The 15,557-nt window shown below is 33.9% G+C and overlaps 1 protein-coding gene across 1 annotated transcript in view; it reads right to left on the bottom strand.

Moving 5' to 3' along the window:
* ABCA13 (ATP binding cassette subfamily A member 13) overlaps positions 1-15,557 on the bottom strand; it is a 175,463-nt gene that overhangs the window by 33,913 nt on the left and 125,993 nt on the right. Inside the window, exons 44-48 of the mRNA XM_085571713.1 lie at positions 13,256-13,371; positions 8,806-8,962; positions 7,641-7,894; positions 7,160-7,352; positions 5,837-5,946 (exon numbers count right to left, since the gene is read on the bottom strand). Of these exons, the coding sequence (XP_085427839.1) occupies positions 5,837-5,946; positions 7,160-7,352; positions 7,641-7,894; positions 8,806-8,962; positions 13,256-13,371 (830 nt within the window). The remainder of the gene's footprint in view (positions 1-5,836; positions 5,947-7,159; positions 7,353-7,640; positions 7,895-8,805; positions 8,963-13,255; positions 13,372-15,557) is intronic.

Genomic DNA, 15,557 nt, shown 5'->3' with positions numbered 1-15,557 from the left:
ACCACACACACACATATATATATCTGCTTCTACAGAGAGATAAATTCCATTAATTTGTCAAAATGAAATATAAATATACAAATTGCAAAGTACTTAGACAATTCATTGTACTCATAACTGCATATTCAATTCAGTGCATACTAATGCCCAATTAACATTACAAAAAATCAAGGTTAAAATATAATAAATGTAACTATAGTTTCATTATAATTAGACTAATTATACTGATATACAGTGCAAAAGCAGCCATTTCAGCCATTATATTTATGTAAATTTACTCTTCCTTCCAAGTTAAGCTATTTGAACTACATTTTAATTATTTATCAAGCTGAACATCATACCTATCAAAAGAGTTGAAGTTCTAGCTATAAAAAAATATTTTACTTTTCCCTCTCTGAAGAGTAGCTCTGTGGTCCTATGACTTTGTAATCCAACAGCTGAGATGACTGACACAATTCAAATAGGATGGGGAATTGCTGTCATGGAGGATCTCTGAGCAGAAGGAAAATGGAAATTCATGGGACATAAATTAATTAAATTAGGAAGAGTGTCAAATGTTTCAGTCCTTGATGGGGCAACTTATGAACAAGATGTTACCTGGTTTATCTGGTATTTTGCATATGCATCCTACTACACTCTAAGTATGAACTTAAAGTCATCCCTATTCAGCAAAGTACAACAGAAAAGATTGCAAACTAGAGGGAACCAAAAATGCAAACAAACCACCAGTCACATTATTCATTATTTTACACTGACTTTGCCATGACACTTAAAAGGCTTTTGACACTTTCTCTTCAAAGCTGTGTTCATTTCTTCACTTTAGAGAGGTTTTGTGACAGAGTCACTAAAGAGAGTTTAAACACAAGCATAGAAAGGGAAAGAAAACAAAGCTTGGCCAAAGTATACACAAACACAAAAAAGTGGAACAGATGTACAGTATTTGCTGATATATTAGCCCAGCAGACATTCAAAGACTGTGAAGACTCACTTTGTTCTACTTTGTTATACCACTTTGTTAACTGTCAGCTTTTCTTTGTACATATTTAATGCAGACTTTACTTCTTCAAGCTGTTTGACAGGAAAACTAACTACAAAAATGTTTACAGTTTCATACGCTACCCTTCATTTAAATAGCTCCCACATTGGTGGCAATTAGTTATGGCAGTAGAGCCAAGCATGAGATAATTTTAGTCCATTTTTACACTTGTAGAGCAACAGCTGTGCTACAGAGAACACAAAGAACTCTTCTAATTGTCAAGCAGATCATGCAGTTAATTATTAAACATATTTAAGCTCTGCAATTCTTTAAAACCCTGTTGGTCTCTTAATGTCTTATAAAACCATACTTTCTAAATACAAGTAAACAAACCTTATTCAAATAATCTACTTTCTAGTAATTATTGGGTTTTCTTTTGATATTTCTGCCCTTTATGAAAGGTACTCCTGGAACTTTGCTATCATTATTTTGTTTCCAAGCCTTCTGAAGTAACTGTTTCAATGTTTCTTGTTTCTTTGTCAATACTGAGGTGGCAAATATCCCTAACACGGAGACACACTCTCTAGAAGATAATTACTTCTCTGTTTCTCTTGCACAGCTATGTCTCTGATAGCAGCAATATTAATGAGGCACACAAAACAATAAAAAGTAAAATCCCCTGTGAAAGGCATTATCTTCACGTGATTGGCTCTGGTTGGTGATAAATTCCTATTACTCATCTAACTGGACTGTTTTAATCACATAACAGTAACAACTAGAATGGGTTTACAAAGGTTATATAAATTACCTAAAACATTTTCTGCAAAGGGAAATGAAAATTTAAAAAAACAGGTTTTTTGTAGACCACTCAGCTTGTGTACTATAAATGTGTGTTGGTCACACTAATTGTAAGATACACATTTCAGACATATAATGCATTTAAAATATCTACTTAATTTGTAGTGTATCATAAAGAGAAAACCCCAATTAAAACAGATCAGAAGTCTCTCCACCCTCAGAATAATTTCCCCACCAAAGAAGTCCTGGAAAAACCAATTTGCAGAAAATTATTTCACAAATATTCCCACTTAATGATACCCTGAGTTATGAATCCCAGTGATACTGAAAACTAACATACATAATATTTATCTTCTATGGATTTTATTAGCTTTTGTTATGAAAACAGACACAGATCTCGCTCAGAATCTTAAGAATAAGCTCTTTTTTTTTTTTTTTTTTTGTGGTAATAAGAATTCAGCAAACAACCAACCTAGAGGACAACAAATCTTTAAAAATACTTGAAGATGTGAATCTGCTCTTATGCCCTGTTAAAAAGGGACTTACTTCTCAGAAGCATATTTTTAAAATTTCTTTGAGACTATAGCAGAACTTCCTTGAATACAAGTGATTATTGGTGTGAGGCTCTTTGTCTATAAATCCCTGCACTTCCACGATGTTTTAGGATTACCTTTCGAAAATTCTACTTTACCTTCAACTCATAACTTTGAAAAATTCCATCTTCCATTTCTAGAATTCATGTTGTTCCAAAATACAACAGCTATTCAATAAAATTCAATGTATTATCAGTGCACCTACCTCAAAAAGACATTCCCCATTCCATTTTAAATTCAGTATCAATTAGGAAACTCTGTGCATAGATTTTTGGGGGGTTTTGTTTGGTTTCATTATTTTTTAATTTGTTTTTAAGCCAAAAAACTTTGAAGCATATTTATCCAAAGAAATTGAATCTGTTATGAATTAAGGATTTTCTGCATGTAATAAAATTAGTTAGGTTCTGGAATGTTCATAATAGTAATTTTACATACTCATTTAATTATTTGATCATGATCATCGAGATAGGATTAAATTAGATGCTAGGGAGAAATTCTTTACTGTGAGGGTGGTGAGTCATGGGAATAAGTTTCCTTGAGAAGCTGTGGATGCCGCATCCCTGAAAGTGTTCAATGTTAGATGTAGCTTTGATTAAGCTGGTCTAGTGGAAAGTGTCCCTGCCCATGGAGGTGGGTTGGAACTATATGATCTTAAATGTCCCTTCCAACCCAAACCATTTCATGATTCTGTGAAGGATCCATCAGACTACAGTATCTCATCCTTTCACAGTGACAAAGGACAAAAAACGTGTTCTTTCCAGTCAAACCCAAAAGAGGTGGTATCTACATTGAAGATGCATTATTTATCAGGAATCGGTATCAGAGATAATGTTTTTATGGAATCTCCTTCGCTATGTAAATTTTAAGCAAAAAAATCTAGTTCTATTGACCAAGAAATGTTATGTAGCTGTGATCAGCAGCTGCTTTCTTCTGCTGACTGTAGTCTCTCTGCCAGGAACACCAGGCTTCTGAATACACTACCAGAGTAAGAAAAGGAGAAGCTTGCTTACTATACCTTCCTCTTCATTTATCTGAATCATAAATGAAAATCAATCCACCTAAAATTCCCTGCAATTAGTAATTTTAGTCATTCTTAGGTGTTGAGGAAGGGCTGTCCAGATCTGTTGTGAAGCTCACCCCTGGAAGAGCCAGCAAACTTGTCTTTTAGTAATTTTCAGGAGTACAGCAACACAATGCATGATGAGCTGCTTCAACAGCAGTTTCCAAAATATGAAGCAAGGAATAAAGTCAGGAGGGACAAAAATATCTTCTCACAATCTCAAATTGTTTGTTTCTCTAAGTTTAGCTACTGTATAATAGCAGCCTCTTATTTAAGGTTGCCTTCTTGAATTAGCTTTACATTTTGAAATCTTGGGAATATGGGATTTACACTCACTGCAGCCCCTACAAACACTAAAAATCCACTAACTCGATTGACACCATATTACAGGGTGATAATTAATGTTGTCACGGGTATTTTGTACACTGAAATTCAATTGTCTAAGGCTTTCTCTAAAACCTCCTAAATGTGTCAAATTTCATTACTTATGTTTTAGTATATAGTAAATAACATTGCATCTTAATATATGTTTTCATGTTGGATTTATAAAACACAGTATGGGAAATGAAAGTGACACACACAATGTGCAGGGACAGCATTTAGCCTATTGTCAAAAGCCAGTAGGTGACTAGTTGACCTCAGAATCATTTTCATCCATTTAACCACAGGTACATAGCAACACAACTGACAAAAGGAATCCAGGCATTGATGAATTGTTTTGTAATTTTTTTTTTAATTATCATAGGAGGTTCTAAAAAAATGTAGTAGTCAGCAAACCTACTGTAAGTGTCAATATATATAATAATGAATTGTATTCCTATAACTTTATATTTGCTTTCAAGTAGCTGTTAAAATTATGGAATTTTCACACCAGATCAAATAATTTTCCCAAATACAGACCTGCAATGACATTGCACAGGGATAATCATGTGTGATCCATTAATGCACTGGTGGGACACAAGACAAGTCCCACTAAAATCTACAGCAAAATACTGCTCAGAATCAAAACAAAACATGTGAGTTTAAATGTCCTGATGCCCTAATGGCAATATTTTATTTAAGAAAATTATATAACAGATAATTTTATTTCTCCAAATCTCAAATCCTCTTCCAACTCATGCTATAAACTTCTGACCTCCATCATATTCTCTACCAGGAGGCATAAAGCCATCCATCAGTTGCAAAGAATAATAAATTTTGATTTTTATCTAATTTTAAATCACTTATGTTACTTCTAATTTTGATCGATGTCTGAAAATAATTGTCTTCTGTTTAAGACAAAAAATTATAAAAAAAATGTCTGGAAAATTATAAATGAAAACAACCATCTAAAAGTCCCTCTAACCATTTTAAAGCCTCACTCACACCACTTCTCTTAAGAATAACTAGTCCAAAATCGTTCTTTTGTTAATGTTTTTTAAAAATAGTTTCTGCTTTATGATCAACATTTTTTATAACTTGATATGAAAGATAATGAAAAAACACAGTGAAGTAAAATTATGTTTGATAGTGGTGATATTGTCATTTCAAAAGTGCAAATTTTTCAGAAAACTGAATTTTGCAATGACTGAAGCTACTTGTCTTTGAAGTTAAATCTGATGATCATTATCTTTGTAAAGAAGTAAGGAAACACTGATCTATGAAAGCATTTGGTTTCTAATCTAAAGAAATGTAACTTGCCATTTTGAAAATTCAAAAATGCTTCCTTTAAAAATGTCTTAATGAAACTCTTGACCTGTCCTTGTCCAAAAAAATATTTTGAAATGTACATCATTGAGGACAAGAAAAGAGTCCAAAAGCCATTTGTGTATTTGGATATACATATTTACTACTGACTGAAAAAAAAAAACTTTCTTTCCCATCCAAGTTTGCTAGAAAAAATGAAATGTATTGGTTGTATATAATCCAAAGTCCTTTATTCATCACTTCATCAGAATGATAAATCTCACCAACATTACCTCTTATACATAGCATATTGATCAAGTAATTAATTCATGACTCTGAAGTACATTAGTGTAAGAAAACATTTTAAAATTACATACTTGAAGAACTGCTCATCTACCTAAGCCTGGAAAACTCTCAGTGCAGAACTTGTAGGGGGATATACGTCCATGATTTCAACATATGTTAAGATTTTTTAAAATGCTTTAAAAGTATATATATTAAGTCTTCCTAGAGTTCCTCTTTTGCTACCAGACAAGTTTATTCTCAATTAAAAGAGCTGTCAAACAGAATTAAACAATGCTAAAAAGCTTTTCAACAGAGACTTAACAGAAACAAAGCAATATACATTTAAAAGGGAACATAATAGGTCCCTAGGGTACAGTATAAAGGACTGAAGACATGCTGAGTCTTTGATCATGTGCATTATCAATTAACACTATTCTGATCAAACCCTGTGTTATTTACCCAGTAGGAGTCCTGATAACAGCACATCCTGCAGATGGGATGATATCTCCAGTCAGCATCTTAAATGTTGTGCTTTTCCCTGCTCCATTTGTTCCCAGGAGTCCAAAACACTATCAGAGACATTGGGGAAAAAAAATCAATATGCTATGCTGAAAAAATAAGAAATATTACCCCTTTCCACATTTTCTATTATATGTCTGTAAGAAACTATATATGGATATGTGTGCAAATTCCCTTTCCCACAGAAAATCAGTTTTAAAAAAAACTAGTATATATCATATTTTGATTACCCTTTAATTATCAGAAGTGACTTATTTAGGATTCTAGCCCTCCTCTTAGAACCCTGCCAAACAATCAAACCCATTATTTATCCATATTATTAGTAAATGCTTATTTTGAACAGGAGGATTTTAGGTCCTGCTTCCAAACCCTGGATATCAGTCCATAGAGTGAATATTTCCAAACTTCTCATGAGTTGCTTCACCCTGTACAAGTTAATACCAAACATCCAAGAGACACACTTGAACACTTATTTCTGGTCCCTAGCTGCAATAACTTAATGCTTAAGTCCTGATAGGATTCATATTAAGTCTACACTTAGCATTTTATGATTTCTAAATACATTTTTATTAACTTTCTTATTGATTTATAGGCTATAATCAACAATAACATCTCCCTGGTTGCCTCAGTTACCCAACAGCTGATGGGTAAGTACCAGGAACATCACTGCATCTCTGCATCTACTTTATATTAGTAACCAAGAAAAGTTTTTGCTTTCTCAGTAGTTTAAAAATTAATATCTGTAATTCCCCAAACCATCCAAATAATGAATAAAGCCCCCAAACACAAACATGTTCAGCACTAAATTTCAATTTATTGAAATAGGTTTTTTTGTATATATTCAAATGTATTGTGATGATTTCAGCATGGAACCAAAAATGTACTGTGGTAACAAATTCAGGATGCAGTCCATAGTTTGCTGTTGAGTTGGGTATTCTGTTTTCTCTTTGAACACTAAATTGCTATGCTACCTTACTTGCTTTTTATGTTAGCCTAAAGAACAGTAATTTGGTAAAGATAAGCAAGAAGTAAAAAAATTAAGACTCTCATGAATGTTTAACCAAAAAATAAATGAACAGTTGCTTCTCCAGCACCTCCAGAGTTTCTGCTTTTATCCAGCTATTAATTTTCAGAAATTACTACAACTGATTTTTTTGTGCTGCTATCTGCAGGCCTTTCACTGTGGACACACTGAGTATGTCTCAATAATTGCTCAGCATAAAGCATTACTTTATAAAAGGGGAAAAATAAAGACTCCTTTACCTCTCCCCTTGGTATGCCCAAGCTTATGTTTTCCACAGCTGTGTTCTTCTTACTGAAACCTCCATAACACTTCCTGAGGTTGTACAGAAGTAGGACATCATTACTAGTTCTTCCACCAAAGAGTCTCTGTCGCTCCATTTCTACATCAACATCTTCTGAAGGGCTGTCCATGTTGTTAACTGAGCAATGACCCCTACAACAGAGGATGATAAGTGATACATGGAAAATTGGTCATTGCTGCACTCTGCATAACTCTTATTTTCCTGGTTGTAATCCCTTAGCACTTGGTGATCAATTCTCATCAGAATACAAGGGAAAAACAACTACTTGTATTTTTTCTGTAGTTTGTATTAATTCAGGGACATCATGTTATCAGAGGAATTTATCTTCCATTGTTCAAAGGAACATACTTGAACACACATTTTCTTTCTCCAAAAATTAGTTCAGTGCCCACTCTGGCATAATACAAATGATAACACACCTTGGTTTCCAGAGGAGATCCCAATGAAGGAAAAGACGTAAAAGAAGTAGTAGTGTTCCTTGAAGGGACATCGCCACAAAAATCCAGCCCAGGAAATCCATCTCAAAGGGGCTCACATAAGAATCTATTCCAAAGTTCCTGGTCAAGTCAAACTTGATTTGATTGTATGAAAGCTCCATTAAGCCTTGGCCTAGGCAGAATTGTGGGAATATGATGAATGCCCATTTGAGGATATTGTAGATGTTCTGAAAACTCTGTATTAAGACACAAAAGATAAAACAAAAAAAAAAAAATTAGTCTTCTCCAACAGCCTAATGAGCAGTCTTGCAAAGCTGGATACTGCATTCAAATCTCACTCATGGTAAACTGAATTCTAAAGTGCATATTTTGAGCTATTTTAGGGACAGGGTTCACATTTTATTGCATTTTAGACTTTCTACAGCCACGGCATTCTAATCTTAGTTGAAGTTCACAGATGGTGTCAAAACACATGTAGCCATGATTTTTCTATTTCCTTAACATTTTAATATTCAAATAATATCAAATTTAAATCACCAAGTTAAACCCAAGTGAATACCGAATTTGCTTACACAATTGCATGACAGATAATCCAGATTTGATTTTAAACATCAAGATGTGACCTGTACATAAATAAAGAGTCATACTCATTCTGGAACTCCTTTCCATCAAGTTGTTCAAATACTGTTATAACTAATTAAAAATACATACATGGAGTGAGAATGCATTACATAACTTGCTATTCATAGAGTGCATTAAGGATCCTAGGAATATGCAGCTTATTTCTTATGTCAATATTATTCAAACACATTTTACAATGCATATAATCTCTTTAATCGACCAGAACAGCTCTCATTATGTGCCAATTACAACTTAATGGTCTAGAAAATGTCAAAGTTTCAATTAACACTGTTTTTCCATTATTACAGCATGCTTTTTTGGGTTATAGACAAGTTAAAATTCAAGACGGTAACAGTGAACATAGAAAAATCATGAATATTTAAAAACCATATGTTTTTCTTCCAGAAAAATCTTATCTGTATAAATATATAAACACACATATGAACATTCTTAAATATATATATGCATATATATGTATGTATACATCTCAGTTATGAAAAAGGTAAACCAAAGATTTTATACTGACCTGCACTTTGGAAATTATAGCTAACAAGCGAGGTAAGAGAGTCACCAGCATGGTACATAGGCCAAACACAAAATTTAAGGAGATGTAGGACATAAAAGCTACATCTGAACTTGAGAAGAATCTGGATGCAAAATACATCCAAGGTAAAGTTGCATATCTGAAAGTTTAAAGAAACAAAACTGTCAAAAAAAGTTATGCTTTTCACCCCAAAAAGGTCAGTTATCACACTAGATAAAACCCACAATTATTGTTCCTTTTTTCTAAGACAGGCAAACAATTTTTCAGAGCAAGTGATTTTAAAAAGGGACAAATTTGAGATACATATTCTTTTGCTTATACTTCATAGATATACACATATCTGCTGCCATGTTTTGTGCAGATAAGATCCATTTTTGAATATATCAGCTGCAGATGTTTACTTTGACTGTTCCAGATAGCTCGCAATCCTGATTTCTGAATGATTGCAAATCCATGCACCTTAGCAAGCCTCTTACACAGATATAGAATTAAAATAAAATATTTGAAGCTTAAATCATGGACGCTGAGCAGTTTTTTTTTTTCTGAGAGGCTTTCATAGAAAGAAAGAAAAAAAAAAAGGAAGAAGAAGGGAGAAGAAGGAGCAAACAAAGAGAAGAAAAATAAGTAAAAACCCAATAATTTTCAAACTGAATCTAGTATTTGTGCAGGTGATATGTGAGAATTGAAATATCCTACTGACCATGTTATTACCTTAACCAGGCTGTCAGTAGAGTAATAGCTGTTCAAAAATGGGTGCATAACACTATGAGTATAAGACAGCATGTCCATGGCTACATCATCTGCAATGAGAATCTTTAAAGGAAGGAGGAAGGCACCTCCATTATGAAAAATCAAAGGACGTCTATCAAGAGTGGAGCACGTACATGTTTTTTATTTAAAAAGAGATGTTTATAAAGATTAAAACAAGGGCCAGGTAATCAGTGAGTGCATGCCATGTAAAGAAAACTTCTTTTCCATTCAACATAGTGCAAGATATATCTATCAGACAAGCAGTATATAGACTGCAGGAGCATATGTATCAGCATACAGAATTGCACAACAATAAGTATATATGCAGTGTATATATAAACACTTCCTATATAATTTTAATATGTATAACTGGTTTCATAGTGAGCTCAGTGCAAGAGCAACTAGCCAAAAATCTGTGAATTCCATTCTTCATTGCCTTAAAGTGTAGTTTAGATTACTAAACTAAGTCATAAAAATCATTTTACTAAATGACTTTAGAATACTAAACTAAGTCATTTCCTTTCAAATTCAGTGTTCTGTACTTTATAGATTAATCTTTTAAGATTATTGAGGAATTGAAGAATGCCAGAATCCTTTACCTTAAAAAACAAACTTGCAAACCCTGCTGGAAAGTAATAATAATGTTATCTTCAGTGTACAGGAAGATAAAGGTTAATGACTCAATGTTTGGATCTCAAATGAAATTCTAAGTATTCAAGATCCCACTATACTTTTCAGCATCCTTTTGCCAGTCTTAATCACACAATCTTTTCTTCCTTTGATGCACATACCAAAATCACTGTTCTCAGAATAACAATATCATAAATACAAGTTCATCCTTGGAAACAGCTCAAGAAAGATACATGATTTACAGTGCTGTTGCTCTGCTGTAAATGAAAGCAAAATTTGATTTTTTTTTTCCTTATAGCTGCTAAGAAATAAGTAAGGCTTTCAGAATCCTAAAGTTATATGATGTTCAAATACAGCCTTTAAATTGTGGCTTGTCACACCTACATTTCTATCCTCTTTCTCTTCCTTCAGCTGCAGTTGCAATTTAGTATTTTCTAAGTATAAAAGAGAACATTTTGGACAAAACTGCTTAAGAATTTGGACTAGAATCATCTGCAATCATCTAAAAGAGAAAAATATCTAGTTTAGTTATATTTTTAAAGAAAATAACTTTTAAAGTAGCAAACTAAGAAATTCATTACTCTTTCAAACACACCTTCTTTAATTTTTTGTAAAAATAGGTTAATTTTATCTTTGTTCTAGAGCTGAAATTCTGCACAAATGTACCCTGAAGAGAAAAAACATCTTTTAAGGAAAAAAAAATGCAGATGCTGATGGCATTCAGATGATTGAGGATTATTTGTATAGTACTGAGGGGAAAAAAATGGCCACAATGGGCTTCATCACATTTACAGTACAGTTAGGCTGAATAAAGGGTAGATTAAGAAGTGTGGAAACTCTGAAGTTTATCAATGTCCTTGAGACATGTTAAATTTACAGACAGCTATTGGATCTTTAATATATGTTAATGCACATTGAATACATAGATTTCCTTGTTAAAAATCACTGCAACATCTGTTATGTCAGCCAAAGCTGAACAGAACAGGAGGGATTATATTGAGCTGATTAAGATGCATCTACAGTCAACAAAATAAGACCCATTTTTGTTCAATGACTTTTTTTCTGAGATACTCAAAGTTTAGCCCAACTTTTGGTTAAAACAATGCCAGGATAACTGGCACTTGATAGTACACTATGGGCAGGGTCAAAGCCCATAGCACACTAGAAAAACCCTGTCATGACTTCAGTAGACATACAGGTTTCTACTGTGTGCTTCAGTTGCTGGCTTAGGTTTCTGTAGAAGCTTATGCCTCGCTAATATGACAGCAACTGGATCACAAGAAAGATTCAGTGGTTGTAAAGCTAATAAAAACGGTGTGAGATTCCATAGTGTGAAATCTTTGCTCTAAGACTGGTTAGAATTTGTGCCTTTAACTTGAAGGAATAACTTGATGGAAGTGCAGAAGAAAAGAAGTGAGGGTGGTACCCAAGAAAGATACAGAGAGGAGGAAATTATGAACTTTGGATGCTTCATGCAAGTTATTTACAAAATCCTAGCATCATGACCTCCACAACATTTCATACTAGTTTGGCTATTCACATCCAGGAAAGAGGAGCTCAAACTGGAATTATAAGAAAAAATTATAAATAGAATTATGCAAAGAATTTGGAAGGTTTTACAAGAGAGGACTTGGCATGTTCTGGCTTTCAAAATGCATTTGATGAAGGACAATTCTGAAGTATGGTTCTGAATAAACTTAGGCTAGAATTTCCAAGAAAAGATCCAGCTTTGAGGATACCTAAACAGTTTCCAAAAAATGACTTGCTGGAGGCACAAAACCTTAATCACAGTTTTTAAGGTGCAATATAGTAAATTGGTTTTTTGAAGGGTTTATCTGAGACTCTTCCTGGAATAGAACATATACTGGTCCTAGAGAAGGTCCTTTCTTCTTTCCTTCTTTACCATTGTCTCATGAAGCACCTATATTTCATTATCTAAACATCTCTCTTGTGAGATACACACTCTCCCCTACAAGGGTAGCAATAATTAGTTGCTTGAAATAAGTAATAAACTTCTCAGATGCCTTTTCCTTTAACAATTCATCTTCAGCATTTCTAACATCACTTTAGACTGCACACAGGAAGAGTTATGAGTCCCAGTATGAGTTGAGTCACAGTATGTTTCAACAGACCTGGGGCTTCTCACTTTATATAAATAAATAACTTTAAAGTCAAGCTTTATCAAAAATCTTACCCTGAAATCATGGTGTATTACTAAAGTTGTACATGTACAGCAAAAGAACTTTAATTTTGCCCCTCGAGTGACACAACAGAACGCATTATTAATATGCTTGATCCCAGGACTGAACAGACTTACATTTATAGAGCTATCCTTTGTCAAACCAGTAATTTTAACCTCCTATTACAGGATTGCTTTTTGGTTGTTTTTGTGGTTGTTTGGTTGGTTTTTTCCCATTGGTTGCTTGGGGGTTTTGTTTGGTTTGGGTTTTTTTTGGTTTGGTTTGGTTTTTGTGGGTTTTTTGGTTGGTTTTTTTTGTTGTTGCTGTTGTTTTTCAGGTGAAATTAAGCAAGAAAGTAGCTTGGTAGAACTTTCCTCTCTCACAGTACTATTAGGAGACAAATCTTTATCCACCTGAGTATTTAATATTGGACAGACTTCTCATTGGAAATATACATTCCTGAAGCTATGTTGAATTACAGAAAAAATAGAGCTGGAATAAAAGCTGTTTCTTACCTTCTTGATGAAATTCTGCACAGCTAAGCACTGAAATTCTGACCTATGTTAATATTCCTCATTTTCTAAAAGATAACATACCATTTCTAATAGTAAACTAATGTTATACAGGCTGAGTATCTTCTGAGATGTTTGCACTCCATTTTTTTTTTAAATGTGTGAGTAAATCTCCCTCCATTTTTTGTGTTTAATTTTCAAATTCACGTTTCAGCCTGTTTTCTCACTATGCTTTGCTGAATCATAATTGCTTACAAAGACAGAAAACCATGCATCCAGCAGCAGGTGCAAACTGCACCTAAAGATTTATATTTGTTTCTTGGAAGCTGTAATTCCATAGTAGCATTTCCAATCACATACCCAAAGAGTATCAGCAGGAGAACAGTGGCTGCCAAGTTCTTTCGGAAAGTGAAGGCTGATAGCTGGAAGGCACTAATAACACCAACACACAGGGTGACTGGAACCATGTAAAACAGCTAGAAACATGAGGAAAAAAACACTGAGCAGGTGAGCATCTCTTACTGGTCTTACCTGGATTGCATAGAGGGGTTTTACAAATTAACTTCTTCATCATACTTTCAATACAAATATACTATAAATTAGGAGGAAATAGGCAGAAGAGCTTGGAGATTTGATAGTCTGCACATACTATGAAACTTCCCCATACAAATGAAAAAACTTGACAAGATAAAATGTGACTACAGACTACCCCCCTTAACCCTATTTTTATTGACATTTCCAATACATCCATTTAACAAGCTAACACTTCCAGATAATGAGTCCATGTGGGGCTATTGCTCAAAAACATCAAATTACACTGTGAATACAGAGGCTTGGTTTCAGAAACAGCAGTTTCTCTGATTGGTGCTGCATTCATGTAGGAGAATAAAAATGATGCAATTTTAAAAGAGATTTTTATGAAGGACCATGTGTGCTGATGACACAAATTGCATCTTTTATTTGGAATGGTAAAAATACGTAAAAGCATTACAGCCATTGGGTAACGGGGAAAGCAGTTTCTCTCTTTAGTCTCTTGACATAATGGCAAGCAATATTTAAGGGTCGTAAGGTGTGATTGGTACAGGAGATTCATATCCAAGTATTCAAGAGAGAGGGGTTCTGCTTCCAAAAAGCAATGTCAGAATGTGAAGACCTGTGCTCAGCTCCATTTTCAGTGTCTGCCTGCTCTGTGCATTGAACCTGAGCTCACTAGGGCACTGACTGCCTCCAGTTCTGCTTATGTAATATTTAGCTTTATAGCTTTAACCTAATAGAACTGAGATTTTGAGATACAATTGCAATAGAGGCAACAAATCAAGGTCTAGCTAAATATTCAATGTAGAAGAACAACATACTGTTAAAATTGGACTTTCATACTGAAATACAGGGAAAAACCAAATCAAACCAGAGGCCATCATGTCTTTGCTACTGGGAAATATATTTTTTTAAGAGAAGAGCAATGGAGCAAAATGTAGAAGGATGCAATGTTCCCATTCACAGTGTAACTTTTCTTTACCATATACAAGTATCATAACATACCACCGACAGATATATGTTTCAGTTATCCTGAACTTGTTTAAAAATATTTTAGAGAAGTCACAACACATTTGAATCCTAGTATTTTTCAACAGACCTGGGGCTTTTGTCTAGAAATAAATCAATAACTTTAAAATAAAATTCTATTGGAAGCCTTACCCTGGAATCATGGTATATTACAGAAGTTTTGCGTGTACAACAAAACAGCTTTCATTTTGCCCCTCTGGTGACACAAGTGTAATCTGAACAAAATTTCTTTCTCTTTCAATTTTCCTAACATTTACAATTTTTCCATTTGTTGAACATAGTAATGAATATCATTCATGCCTATAAATACAGTAAGAGCAGCCTGATTCTCATGAGAGCAATTTCATAAATCAAATACTTCTGCAGGCCTAGTAAAGATTCTGCTACCAGTAATACAGGATACAGCCTGTAATATTTAAAATATGTAGAGGGATTTAAAACTTAACAGTTCATATATTCATGTGTTCAGTGTCTCTAAATGATCTGTATCACAATTAGCATTTAAAGCAGTGTCTATTCTTTCCGACATCATGATCGATCATACAGTACTGTGTTGAATTTGTGAGAACATTTTGAGAGATTGGGAGAAAATAATGAGGAGTTGACTTTGCTCACAAGGAGAAACTGAATGATGGACTGTTTTTAACCAAGCCTTCTTATCTGAAGCAGCAGCAAAAAGAAATACCAAGATTGACTGGCCAAGCAAATAACATTTGGAAAAATGTGCTCTTACCTCAAGATTGCTCAAGCATGGATGGGTAAAGATCTAATGTTTCAGAATTAGAAACATTTCATTTTCTAAATGAAAACAGAGTGTTCCAAAAAATTTCTGTTCCTGACCAGGGTGTCATACAATCTAACCTAAATGTTGGAAAGGACCTTAAGAACATCAGGCCCAACCATTAATCCACCACTAAACCATGTTCCTCAGTGCCATATCTATATGGCTTTTAAATACCTCCAGGGATGGTGACTCCACCACTTCCTTGAGCTGCCTCTTCCAGTGACACAAATAAAAGGTACCAATCATAAGTATCATATTATCCACAACAACTCATAACATAATTGTCCCTTAAAGTAGCTGACTACTATTTTCAGT

The sequence above is a fragment of the Lonchura striata genome, chromosome 2, assembly GCF_050655825.1.
Source record: "Lonchura striata isolate lonStrDom1 chromosome 2, ASM5065582v1, whole genome shotgun sequence".
NCBI classification, from domain to species: Eukaryota; Metazoa; Chordata; class Aves; order Passeriformes; family Estrildidae; genus Lonchura; species Lonchura striata.
Note: the sequence above shows the minus strand (reverse complement) of the source record. Positions and strands in the feature narration are given on the sequence as shown.